Below are 12568 nucleotides of genomic sequence, written 5' to 3'. Positions count from 1 at the left end.
GAGCAGATGTTGCTCTCAAATCTCTGCTCAAACAGCGTCAGGGTGCACGTCTTCTGAATTTATCGGTTCCTTTGACATTCATGATCACAACTTTAGGAACAAACTGGGACTAAAATTATCATTCACTTTTACCTATGATTTGAAGATTAGACCAAGTGAAATGGAAACTAATGAACTTGCAGGAGAGGAACAAGGAGACACACAGGTCCTTCTCAAAATATTAGCATATTGTGATAAAGTTCACTATTTTCCATAATGTCATGATGAAAATTTAACATTCATATATTTTAGATTCATTGCACACTAACTGAAATATTTCAGGTCTTTTATTGCCTTAATACGGATGATTGTGGCATACAGCTCATGAAAACCCAAAATTCTTATCTCACAAAATTAGCATATTTCATCCGACCAATAAAAGAAAAGTGTTTTTAATACAAAAAACGTCAACCTTCAAATAATCATGTACAGTTATGCACTCAATACTTGGTCGGGAATCCTTTGGCAGAAATGACTGCTTCAATGCGGCGTGGCATGGAGGCAATCAGCCTGTGGCACTGCTGAGGTCTTATGGAGGCCCAGGATGCTTCGATAGCGACCTTTAGCTCATCCAGAGTGTTGGGTCTTGAGTCTCTCAACGTTCTCTTCACAATATCCCACAGATTCTCTATGGGGTTCAGGTCAGGAGAGTTGGCAGGCCAATTGAGCACAGTGATACCATGGTCAGTAAACCATTTACCAGTGGTTTTGGCACTGTGAACAGGTGCCAGGTCGTGCTGAAAAATGAAATCTTCATCTCCATAAAGCTTTTCAGCAGATGGAAGCATGAAGTGCTCCAAAATCTCCTGATAGCTAGCTGCATTGACCCTGCCCTTGATAAAACACAGTGGACCAACACCAGCAGCTGACACAGCACCCCAGACCATCACTGACTGTGGGTACTTGACACTGGACTTCTGGCATCCTTCCTTGACCCCCTGCAGTTTGCCTATAGAGCCAACAGGTCTGTAGATGATGCAGTCAACCTAGCCCTTCACTTCATCCTCCGGCACCTGGACTCCACAGGAACCTACGCCAGGATCCTGTTTGTGGATTTCAGCTCTGCCTTCAACACCATCGTCCCAGTTCTGCTACAGGAGAAGCTCTCCCAGCTGAGTGTGCCCGACTCCACCTGCAGGTGGATCACTGACTTCCTGTCTGACAGGAAGCAGCGCGTGAGGCTGGGGAAGCACGTCTCTGACTCCCTGACCATCAGCACCGGTTCCCCCCAAGGCTGTGTTCTCTCTCCTCTGCTCTTCTCCCTGTACACCAACAGCTGCACCTCCAGTCACCAGTCTGTCAAGCTTCTGAAGTTTGCGGACGACACCACCCTGATCGGACTCATCTCTGATGGTGACGAGTCCGCGTACAGATGGGAGGTGGACCATCTGTTGGACTGGTGCAGCCAGAACAACCTTGAGCTCAACGCTCTAAAGACAGTGGAGATGGTTGTGGACTTCAGGCAGAACCCAGCCCCACCTGCCCCCATCACCCTCTGTGACTCCACAATTGACACTGTGGAATCTTTCCGCCTCCTGGGAACCATCATCTCCCAGGATCTCAAGTGGGAGCCAAACATCAGCTCCCTCATCAAGAAAGCCCAGCAGAGGATGTTCTTCCTGCGGCAGCTGAAGAAATTCAACCTGCCAAAGACTATGATGGTGCACTTCTACACAGCCATCATTGAGTCCATCCTCACCTCCTCCATCACCATCTGGTACGCCGCTGCTACAGCCAAGGATAAGGGCAGGCTGCAGCGTGTCATTCGGTCTGCTGAGAAGGTGATTGGCTGCAGTCTACTGTCGCTCCAGGAACTGTACACCTCCAGGACCCTGAAGCGGGCAGGGAAGATTCTGGCTGATCCCTCCCACCCCGGTCACAGACTCTTTGAGACTCTCCCCTCTGGCAGGAGGCTGCGGTCCATCCGGACCAAAACCTCACGCCACAAGAACAGTTTTTTCCCATCTGCCACCAGCCTTGTTAACAAAGCCCGGAAACCACCCTGACACTGTCCCTTTCCCCCCCACCCCCCCTTTTTTTGCTGACAGGACACTTGTAACTTGTAACTCTATGTGTTACATTAACGCTCAGCTTGGACTCCTGCTTTACTTGCACAATGATCACCTGCACTGTTGTATTGCTCTTGCATCTTATACTGCTCTATATTTACTCTCACTCACTTAAAACTGTGCACATATATTTATATTATATTGTAGATATGTTTATACTGTTTAATTTGTATTGTATTGCACCGACTACGCCAAAACAAATTCCTTGTATGTCCAAAAACGTACTTGGCAATAAAGCTTTTCTGATTCTGATTCTGATTCTGATTCTGGACTTCTGGCATTTTGGCATTTCCTTCTCCCCAGTCTTCCTCCAGACTCTGGCACCTTGATTTCCGAATGACATGCAGAATTTGCTTTCATCCGAAAAAAGTACTTTGGACCACTGAGCAACAGTCCAGTGCTGCTTCTCTGGGGAATGCGGCACCTGTAGCCCATTTCCTGCACACGCCTGTGCACGGTGGCTCTGGATGTTTCTACTCCAGACTCAGTCCACTGCTTCCGCAGGTCCCCCAAGGTCTGGAATCGGCCCTTCTCCACAATCTTCCTCAGGGTCCGGTCACCTCTTCTCATTGTGCAGCGTTTTCTGCCACACTTTTTCCTTCCCACAGACTTCCCACTGAGGTGCCTTGATACAGCACTCTGGGAACAGCCTATTCTTTCAGAAATTTCTTTCTGTGTCTTACCCTCTTGCTTGAGGGTGTCAATAGTGGCCTTCTGGACAGCAGTCAGGTCGGCAGTCTTACCCATGATTGGGGTTTTGAGTAATGAACCAGGCTGGGAGTTTTAAAGGCCTCAGGAATCTTTTGCAGGTGTTTAGAGTTAACTCGTTGATTCAGATGATTAGGTTCATAGCTCGTTTAGAGACCCTTTTAATGATATGCTAATTTTGTGAGATAGGAATTTTGGGTTGACCTGAAATATTTCAGTTACGAAATAAGTAAGACCACACTAGAGGAATGAGCCTGTATGGCAAGACCTTAACAACAATAATGAACAACCCTAAATGATGAGAATCCAAAACAGAAATGTAAATCATAACAGACATCAGTGCATCATGACAGATACATAAGAATCAATTTTTTATATTTGCAATTTGTCTTAGTGTTGTTTAGAAACCATGATCATCAACTCAGTGGTTGGTTTCTCTACAGGAAATAGAACCTCTGACAGACATCCTTCCCAATGAAATTCGCTCATTCATTAACATCTCCATGGCAACAGTGCTAGACTCAGGTATGTGTTTCAGCAGGGTCATCCTACATTCCACTGCAGTAAATAACAAACAGACTTCTGACATTAATTGGTTGCTATGGGAATTGATTATAAAACTTTAGTTTATAGCTTTGTTGTTACCATGGTGATATGATGTGTTTTCCGCAGGTGTGTATGTGTGTAAGGCTCAGGACTCGCAGCTAAGATGGACTGTGAGGAAAAACATCACACTAACTGTTCTGGGTCAGTACACAGAAACACACAGACAGGTGAACAAGTTAAGAGGTACAGGTTGGCAGAGCCAGAGGAACACAGATGGGTGAACATTGACAGGTGAACAAGTATGGGTAATCCCCTCCCTCTCTGCAGACCGAGGATATGTCTACCTGTGGCCTTCAGGTGAGACCAACATTTCATCTCTCGTTAACCACACTGTGGAGCTGAAGGTAGAGGTTGATGCCCACCCCTTCCCTACCCTTGCTTGGTCCAGAACGAACCAGACTATCAGCATGGAAAGCAGTTCCATCAAAACTTCTCTGCTGATGAGCCACAGGTAGGTCAAAGGAAGAGATAATTATCCTGATTTATTTGTCACGTACACAAGTTTATAGCAGTAGTAAAAAGTAAAAGTGCAACAACTCCGCAAGAGGCAAGACAAAAGAAAAAAGTAAAAACACCTTAGATTATTGACTCAAAACTGCTTCAGTTAAAAAATTTTAAACTTGTCCTCGGTCCTTAGACCGAGTTGAAATGAGCCAGGCCCCCTCTGGCAGGATGTGGTTATGGCAGAGCACAGCAAAAACATGAAGTTCAAGGATAAGGGCACTTACACCAACATCTTGTGGGAAATAGCTCCATCGTATGCTGATGGTTGGACCAAGTGAAGTTTTCCATCCCATTTTACCCAGACTTGTTAGAATTCAGCAGAAGGATTTGGGTCCTAGCTGAGGTCTATGAGACATAGTTTCTGGACAAATTTCAAACCTTTAGTGAGAAGATCTCAAAGCTTGGCAACAAGGCTGCTCAATATGTATTTAGTGGGTAGACTGTGGGTAAAATGATCAACATAGAAACATTGTTCCACACTGAGACAGCCATTCTCTCCTGGTTGATTGGTATCAAGGAAAATTGTACAACAGGAATGACATGGTCCTAAAGGGTAAAATGTCCCAATGATACTCAGATGGTGGCTCATCCAGTTTCAAGTCCCTCCAAAAAGATCGTCTTTATCAGCAGACAAACCTAATGTCTCCATTGATAGCAACTCAATGCTCCCGGACATGACGGGGGACTCCAAGAAGTGAAGGTCATAAAGTTGGACCTGGAAGATGTTGAGAGTCTGAACCGCTATCTCATGCTTTACAATGTGACGAGGTAGGGACGTGACTATTCAGATCTGTCAGCTTCTGAAGAATCTATACTTGTAACATCATGCAGTCTTTAGCTTCTTAATCTCCTCTTGGTAAGAAGTGTTGTGCTGTTGACTGTGAACTATCTTTAGCTGTTTGTTCCAAAAACATTTCACCACTACTTCCTTGGAAAGTCATAGTGTTTATATGCTTTGGATTCAACATAGGGCAGTAGCATATCAAGGCACTCAATTAACCTCTATTCTGATGGTCTCAGTCTGCAAAAACTGCGTATTCGGTCTAGACCAAATCACTGATTTCTCAGATCTAAAAAGCGATATATCTAATTACCACAATCCTTCTACCGGACTAAATAGTTCAGAAAAAGGAAAGGAAAATTTCTGAAACAGTGTTTGGTCTGAGACTGACATCGTAGAGACATTGCTAGACTATAGAGTCCACCCAAGATCAATTCAAACTGCTGCAGGGACATGCTGTGGGCCTAGCTGAATTGGGTCAATAAGAATGATCAGATCAGTATTATAAGGAGGGTTTGCTGCCATCCATTAGGGAAAGGAATTTGCAATTCAATTCAGTTTTATTTATATAGCACCAATTCACAACACAAGTCGTTTCAAGGCACTTTATAAAGTCAAGTCAATCAATCATCCAGATTCCCAGTCAGGCTCATACATTCCAGTTAATACTAACTATCAAACAGCCAGATTCAGTTATTTATTCAAATTGGATAAAAATTTTTCTATCTAAGGAAATCCAGCAGATTGCATCCAGTCAGTGACTTGCAGCAAAACTTCCTATTGAAGGGAAGTTTTCCTTTTCACTGTGTATTCTAGTTGATTCGTCTTAGACCTGGGGTGTCAAGCACTGGTCCTAGAGGGCCGGTGTCCAGCAGCTTTTAGATGTGTCCTTGGTCCAACACACCTGAATCAAACAGTTGAATTACCTCCTCAGTATGCAGTCAGGTTCTGCACTGGCCTGGTAATGAGTCATATATTTGTTTCAGATGTGCTGAAGAACATATCTAAAACTTGCAGGACACCAACCTTTTGAGGACTAAGGTTGCTCTTTTACCTAACCCTACCACCTAAATCAAACGTATGGCTCATTACCAGGCCTGTGCAGATCTTGGCTGCATACTGAGGATGTAATTCAGCCATTTGATTCAGATGTGTCGGACCAGGGGAACATCTTCTAAAAAAAAAGGCGGGTCACATCTAAAAGGACACATCTGAAAGTTGCAGGACCCTGTCCCTCAAAGACTGGGGTTGCGACCTATTTTAGACTATTATTTGCCTTTTCCACTTGATTTAGTGTTTCTGTGTATCTCGGTTCAGCTTTACTTATGTTAATCAGTCTCCCTCCCTCAGCTGCTCTACCTCCTGCCTCTTTATATCCCCCTGACCACTCACATCTGCATTCTGTCATTGCTCCACTCATCTCTCAGTATTTAAGCTCACCTGTTGTCATTGCTGTATGTGGGCCCCTGGGTCTTATTCCACAACCACATAAATAATATGCATTACTCAAACGTGCTAGTAGAAGTGGAAACTAAATTAAATAGTAACCAAATTAAATCATTCCCAGTCATTTGCAAACTAATTTCACTCTAATAATGGGAATGCTATAAATTAGTGCTAGTAGCGCTAGCTAATCAAATCTAACATCTTTAAATCAATCCATCCATCCATCACTATATTCTTGACTTATGATCAGAAACTCACACTGAGTAAATCTATGAATGTGGAAAACTTCACTGGGTTTTTTGACATGTACACCTCAGCCTTCAATAAAGCAAGGCTCTATTCTCCACCAATCAGCCTTGGCTGAAAGGGGGCGTTGTCATGCAAAAACAAATGCCTCGTATCTCTTCTTTGCTACCACGAGCCCCCTGTACAGCCAGTGAATGCACAATGGACAGCGTGTCCTGGATCTACTTTGGATCACCCTGCATAGAACCTTTCTATCTTGAGACTATCCTGCCAAAAACACTATTTTTACAGAGATGCTTTACAGCCAGAGCAGAAACAGAAATGACAAAGACATTTTCAACATGAAAGAGACACAAATGTTTTCACGTAAAAAAAAAAGACACAAAAAACAAGAATATTTAAGGAAATTAAAAGCTAAGACCAATATTTTACCTTTCATGAAAAAGCTGCAGAAAACAGTTTCTGAACATCTGAGGTTTAAATGCAGTTTGTTCCAGAGCTGAGGAGCCATATTTAGTATGTGTTATCTCCAGGTGCCACTTTTTTTTCTTAACTTTTGGAGCTTTTATTTATTTTCATCCTTTGCCTTAAACATCTTTGAGTCTTCAGACTTGCTACAATAAACTGAATTCCAGCACAAAGAGATCTAGATTGATGATTATATTGAGATTTCTCTTGCCCAGTCAGGAGCCGATTTTGCTCCTCCAGGCATCTCTGGATACTCCTCTGCTACACTCTTGCCTGGATCCCACCAAGCAGCCTCCAAGCTGACAATAAACCTAGAACCGAAGCCACTCTGGCTCATATGGGAGCCAAACATAAGGCTTCATTGTTTACATTGACCCAGACCGGACCAGTGCTGGCTCATATATGCCCTGGGCAGAGGTAACTCAAACAGAGCAGGAGCTCAACTAAATCTGGTGCTTTCCAGCCGCTATGCAGCACTTGATGGGAGCTTGCATATCATCGCTCCCTGGAGCCACAGTTGTGGATATTATAAACCAACTCTAGATATCTTTAGAGCTCATCCATCTGTGGATCTCAGCAGCTGGTGATCCATGTTAGTCCTTGCCCTACATACCAAGCCCCCCCCCCCCCCCCCCTCACCTGTAACCGAGGAATGGGTTACTTCATCCAGCTGCCAAGCCTTAACACCCGGTTCTCTTTTGCTGAGGTATGAACTTTATCAACAACTTGATGCCTTCCGGAACAAAATGGACTTCACCTAAATTGAGCTGGCAACCATCTTTTACAACATTATTGTAAACTCCAGACCTACTGAAGGTAATGCTGTAAATTAAAATAACCTGAACTCTGCCATAAAGGTTGAATGTCAGATCTATTTCAAACATAACCTTGGAGGTCTCCATTGTCAACATTTCTGAAACAGAAGATGCAATTGTTTACCCTCAATTTCTGTTAAGAAGCTATAGATCCAGTGGCAAGTGGTGAAGCAGAGCCCCAGTTCCCTTCAGCCTGGTGGTCATTTTAGGGGGTGAGGGGATTTCTGAGAGGCCTGACTGTTGGCTAATTGGTTGATTTACTGATTGCAGGTATGTGAGCACCCTAACGCTGCATCAGGTGCAGTTGGATCAGACAGGAACTTACATGGCAACTGCATTCAACGAGGATGACAATGAGGAGGTCTTGTTCTACCTACAGGTCACAGGTGAGACAGATGGGCTACTGATTGGTCACCTAGAGGGTATTTAAATGTCTCTAAGTTTACATGAAGGTGTTACCTGTCCTCACCTTTGTGTCTGTGTCCAGCCCCCCCGAGGATTTTGTCTCTGTCAGAAGTTGACAAGAATGCCATCCTGTGTGTCATTGAAGGAGTTCCGACCCCAACTGTTACGTGGTACACCTGTCCGAGTTCAATCAGGTAAAGTCTCATTCATACAAGGTTGAACAATGGCCATGTTTCCATGGTAACGTTTTGATTCGCCTGCTGCAGTTGCAGTAATCTGAGTCATGGCTGGAGGAGCCAATTAGGGGCATCGGGACAGAATGTCACCACCGCAACAGAAGAAGGCGTTACCCTGGTAACCATCATCATCATAAGGTGGGAGGGGCTTACTGACAAATGACCGACACTATGTGTGTGTGTAACCTGTTCAGGTACGAAGTGTGTTGACTCTGAAAGCTCTGAGCTCCGTGTCGGCTGTTCGCTGCGAAGCTACGAACTCAGCAGGAGGACTGGCCCAAGATCTGCGAGTCCTCACAAACTGTGAGTACTACTGTAGTACTGCTGCTTTACAACTGACGTGTGTATCCTGAGGAAATGGTAGTACTACTGCACTAGTACACATATACACATATAACTATGGTACTACTGTAATAACATTACATTATTTGCTGTTATTTCAGCTTTTAATTCAATGTTCTCTCTCTGTTTTGTCTCTTCCTAGAAGCTATGCCTGGCCTGGCTCTATGTTTAGCTGTGGCACCTTCTTGGAGGGACACATCGGCTGAGCTGCTGCCAACAACTTAATGCTCACCTTCTACAGATGATCCATATGGCCCTGTCTTTCAGTGTTAAACTCTGTCTCTCCTAGACATGGCTACTGACTGAGCTTCCACTGTGACTAACTATGTGCTCTCTTTCATCCTCTAGACTTGAAAACTGGCTCAGTGTTCATCTACTTATCTGTCTTTCTCTCCTAGATGAAGCCTCTTAAGGAGCTACAACCATTAATGTTTCACTTTTCCTTCCCATAGAAAGGACTCCTGGATCAGTGATTCTTTGTTGGTTCTGCTGGAGGTTTCTTCCTGTTAAAAGGGAGTTTTTCCTCTCCACTGTCGCTACATGCATGCTCAGTATGAGGGATTGCTGCAAAGTCAACACCAGTGACTGTCCACTGTCTCTACATGCTCATCCAGGAGGAGTGAATGCTGCAAGTCACTGACTGGATGCAATCTGCTGGGTTTCCTTAGATAGAAAAACTTTTTATCCAATTTGAATAAATAACTGAATCTGGCTGTTTGATAGTTAGTATTAACTGGAATGTATGAACCTGACTGGGAATCTGGATTGATTGAACTGATTTTGTAAAGTGCCATGCCTTGTGTTGTGAATTGCCGCTATAGAAAAAACTCAATTAAATTAAATTAAATTAACTCCCTAGTAAACTGATATCAGAGTTCTCTCCAACCCTGCCATAACTTTATGGGGATCCAGCTGATAGGTCTGATGAGACTCTGGAACCTGTCTGAGCCCAGTTGGTGTTGACTGGGAGAACGGGGCTGATCTGTACTGAAGTCCTGTGTTGGTCCAGAACCAGTCAGAACAGGAGGTGGTTAATTTTAAACATAATGACTGAAAAACTGGATGTTGTTTGTGATGTTCTGCTGTAAACATCAGGACACCTGTTGCTGTTAATGATGTGGAGCCAATCAGGTCTTACTTCCACCATGGCTTAGGTTGAATTATGCATGATCAAATAGATCAGGATCCAACAGCTGATGGGCTTCTGAAGGTCAGGAGGTAAACATCAAGAGAGGAGAAGGTGACAAAGCAGGTTTTTACTGCTGATCCCAATACAGGGACTTAAAAGCCTATTTTGGGTGGAGGTCTGGGAAGTTATTTAGAAGATCTGAGACAATATCTGTGCAGGAAGATACATTTTGTTCTTCATCTTCTACTACCTCTCTGCTACCAGAACAGAAGTTACTATAGGAGTGTTTGAACCGTCCTCTCTAATAAACCACCCTCTGTGTCTGGATGATGGTCTCAATTCTTCAGAAGATATTCATGTTCATGTTGAAGCTCCATGTAAGACTCTGTCTCTCTGCTTCCAGCCCTCCTTTCCCAGGTTGTAGTCTTGGTGGCAGTTCTGGTTCTGGTCATTATAGCTGCAATCTTCTTCATCATCCTCATTGCTCTCTCGAGAAACGTCAGTAAGATCATTTGAGTATTTAACAGACTGTCACCACAGTCCAGTGTGTCTTTAGTTTCTGCTCATCTCTTCCTGTCTTCAGAAACCTCATTACGAAGCTCGCTGGAAGCTGATCGAGTCTATAAGTTCTGATGGACAGCAGTGCACCTACATGGACCCTGAAAACCTGCCCTACAGCTCAGCCTGGGAAATACCCAGGGACCGTGTGATACTAGGTAAAATAATACCAAAACCTGCAGTTCTCTGTAGTAGTTTTGAACAATTTCCGAAGAAAATGTACATTCAGTTGACCATAAATTAAAACTAGTGTTTAAAGCATTAAGATGGCTGTCTTTTTGTCTCCAGGTCACGTCTTGGATTCTGGTCCATTTGGACGTGTTGTTGAGGCAACAGTTTCTCATCTGACTGATTCTAACTTACCAACAAAAGTTGCAGTGAAGATGGTGAAATGTATGATTCTTACCTTCTAAGTTTTTGTGCTTGGGGCTTGAATAAAGCAGAAACTTAAATTTCAATTTGTAATTCTGTTTCTGCAGCTAAAAGGGATACAGCTCAGTCTCTGATGTCCGAGTTAAAGGTTCTAGCTTATCTGGGTCCTCATCTGAACATTGTCAACCTGCTGGGAGTATGCACCAGACCAGGTACACACTTTAATCCTGATTTGATCCTGAATGTAAACCTGAAGAGATTGTTGTTTGGTCCAACCTTTATTCTGGTGTCAAACTGATTAATTCTGTGTTAATCTTGGTTTCATTTTGTTCAAATATAGAATTTTTCTGCTTTAGTTCTATTTCAGTTTGGTTTACTTCTGTATTGATGTTTGATTGTGGTTTAATATTGGTTAGATTCCAACGTCTTTTATTTGAGATCAGTTTGTGGGGGCAACAGGGTGGCTCAGGTGGTAGGGGTTCATCTTGCGCCCGGAGGTTAGCCAAAGTGAAGACCCCTCATCCTCCTTGCTTGCTGATGGTAGTAAGAAGGCCTGGTGGCGCCGATTGTATGGCAGGCCCACTTCTGTCAGTGTGCCCCGGGGCAGCTGTGGCTACAGTGTAGTCTACCACTGTCAGTGTGTGAATGGGTGTATGTCTGATTGTAGCGCGAAGCACTTTGGGGTCCTCAGACTTGATAAAATGCTATACAAGTGCAGGCCAGGCCAGGTCAAGGAGGGAAACCCAGAAATCCCATGCCCAATTAATAGCCCCTCCACTGGTTTTGAGATTTGCCCAGGAGTCTCCTATAGGCAGACAATACTGAGAAAACCTCCACAAGAAGGTGCCCAGAAGGCATGCTGATCAGATCCCCAAACCATCTCAGGTAACTCCTTTGGATGTGGAGGAGCAGCAGATCCACTCCCAGCTCTACATGAATGATAGTGCTCCTCCCAGCCTGGTTGGATTTCATTTGCTACTTCTTTAATCGGTTTTTGGAAACTTGATCTTTCATAAGTGAGGAGACAAGTATATTAAGAGCATCGCTCTTAAGCTCTTTTTTGTACCATGGAAGACTGTAGCATCACCCATTAAATTGGAGACAAAGCCTTAATCTGACTCTGTATTTCCTGTTCTATCCGACAACCACTTGTAAACAAGACACTGGCGTAGACTGAATCTCAACCTGGAGGGAACAATCCACCTTTTTCCAGATAAGAACCATGATTTTAGACTTAGAGGAAGAGACTTTCATTCGGACCACTTCACACTTAGCTTTGAACCACTCCAGTGCAAGTTGAAGGTCCTGACCTGAGGACACCAACATACCCACAATATTTGATAAAGCAACACACCCCCTCGGAGGACACAGTTGTAATCCATCTCCAGATCCACAAAATATATTTAGACACCCAAACTCATTAAAGAAAGAAAGGTTTGCCAATCGGTCAGAACCTCCCTTCCAACACCATGATTACTTTTTGAGGGAGACTAAGAAGAGCTGACACCATCAGCCTGTTCTGTCACTCTAAATGTGTTGTACCTATCCTCTATGTGGCATTGAAAAGTAATTTCAACCATGACAGTCCCACTCTGTCCAGAGGCTTAACAACATGTTGGGCTGAATCTTCTCGACTCCTGCCACTGAAGATGTTTTTACACACCTCAGCAACAAGATCCTTAGTTATGTGATTTCGTTATCTGGGATATCACATTTTCAGGTAATTATGTCAGGAATCAGCATTCCCAGGCCCCACACTTGCCTACCCAAACATAGAGGAGGCTCGCCATAGCTTTTACAGTCTGAGCCAAACCTCGGTTTAATCTTGGTTTTACCCTGAACTG

General features: G+C 43.9%; 1 protein-coding gene across 1 annotated transcript in view; it reads left to right on the top strand.

Moving 5' to 3' along the window:
- The window catches only part of LOC124876578 (platelet-derived growth factor receptor beta-like), a 50729-nt gene that overhangs the window by 20120 nt on the left and 18041 nt on the right, over positions 1 to 12568 (top strand). The window contains exons 8-18 of the mRNA XM_047379479.1: positions 3260 to 3341; positions 3489 to 3563; positions 3690 to 3873; positions 7953 to 8068; positions 8170 to 8281; positions 8354 to 8441; positions 8518 to 8626; positions 10198 to 10292; positions 10378 to 10510; positions 10641 to 10745; positions 10832 to 10936. Coding sequence (XP_047235435.1) covers positions 3260 to 3341; positions 3489 to 3563; positions 3690 to 3873; positions 7953 to 8068; positions 8170 to 8281; positions 8354 to 8441; positions 8518 to 8626; positions 10198 to 10292; positions 10378 to 10510; positions 10641 to 10745; positions 10832 to 10936 — 1204 coding nt within the window. The remainder of the gene's footprint in view (positions 1 to 3259; positions 3342 to 3488; positions 3564 to 3689; positions 3874 to 7952; positions 8069 to 8169; positions 8282 to 8353; positions 8442 to 8517; positions 8627 to 10197; positions 10293 to 10377; positions 10511 to 10640; positions 10746 to 10831; positions 10937 to 12568) is intronic.

Source organism: Girardinichthys multiradiatus, chromosome 11 (assembly GCF_021462225.1).
Source record: "Girardinichthys multiradiatus isolate DD_20200921_A chromosome 11, DD_fGirMul_XY1, whole genome shotgun sequence".
NCBI lineage: Eukaryota > Metazoa > Chordata > Actinopteri > Cyprinodontiformes > Goodeidae > Girardinichthys > Girardinichthys multiradiatus.
The sequence above is the reverse complement of the archived record's forward strand: the minus strand, read 5'-3'. Positions and strand labels throughout refer to the sequence as shown.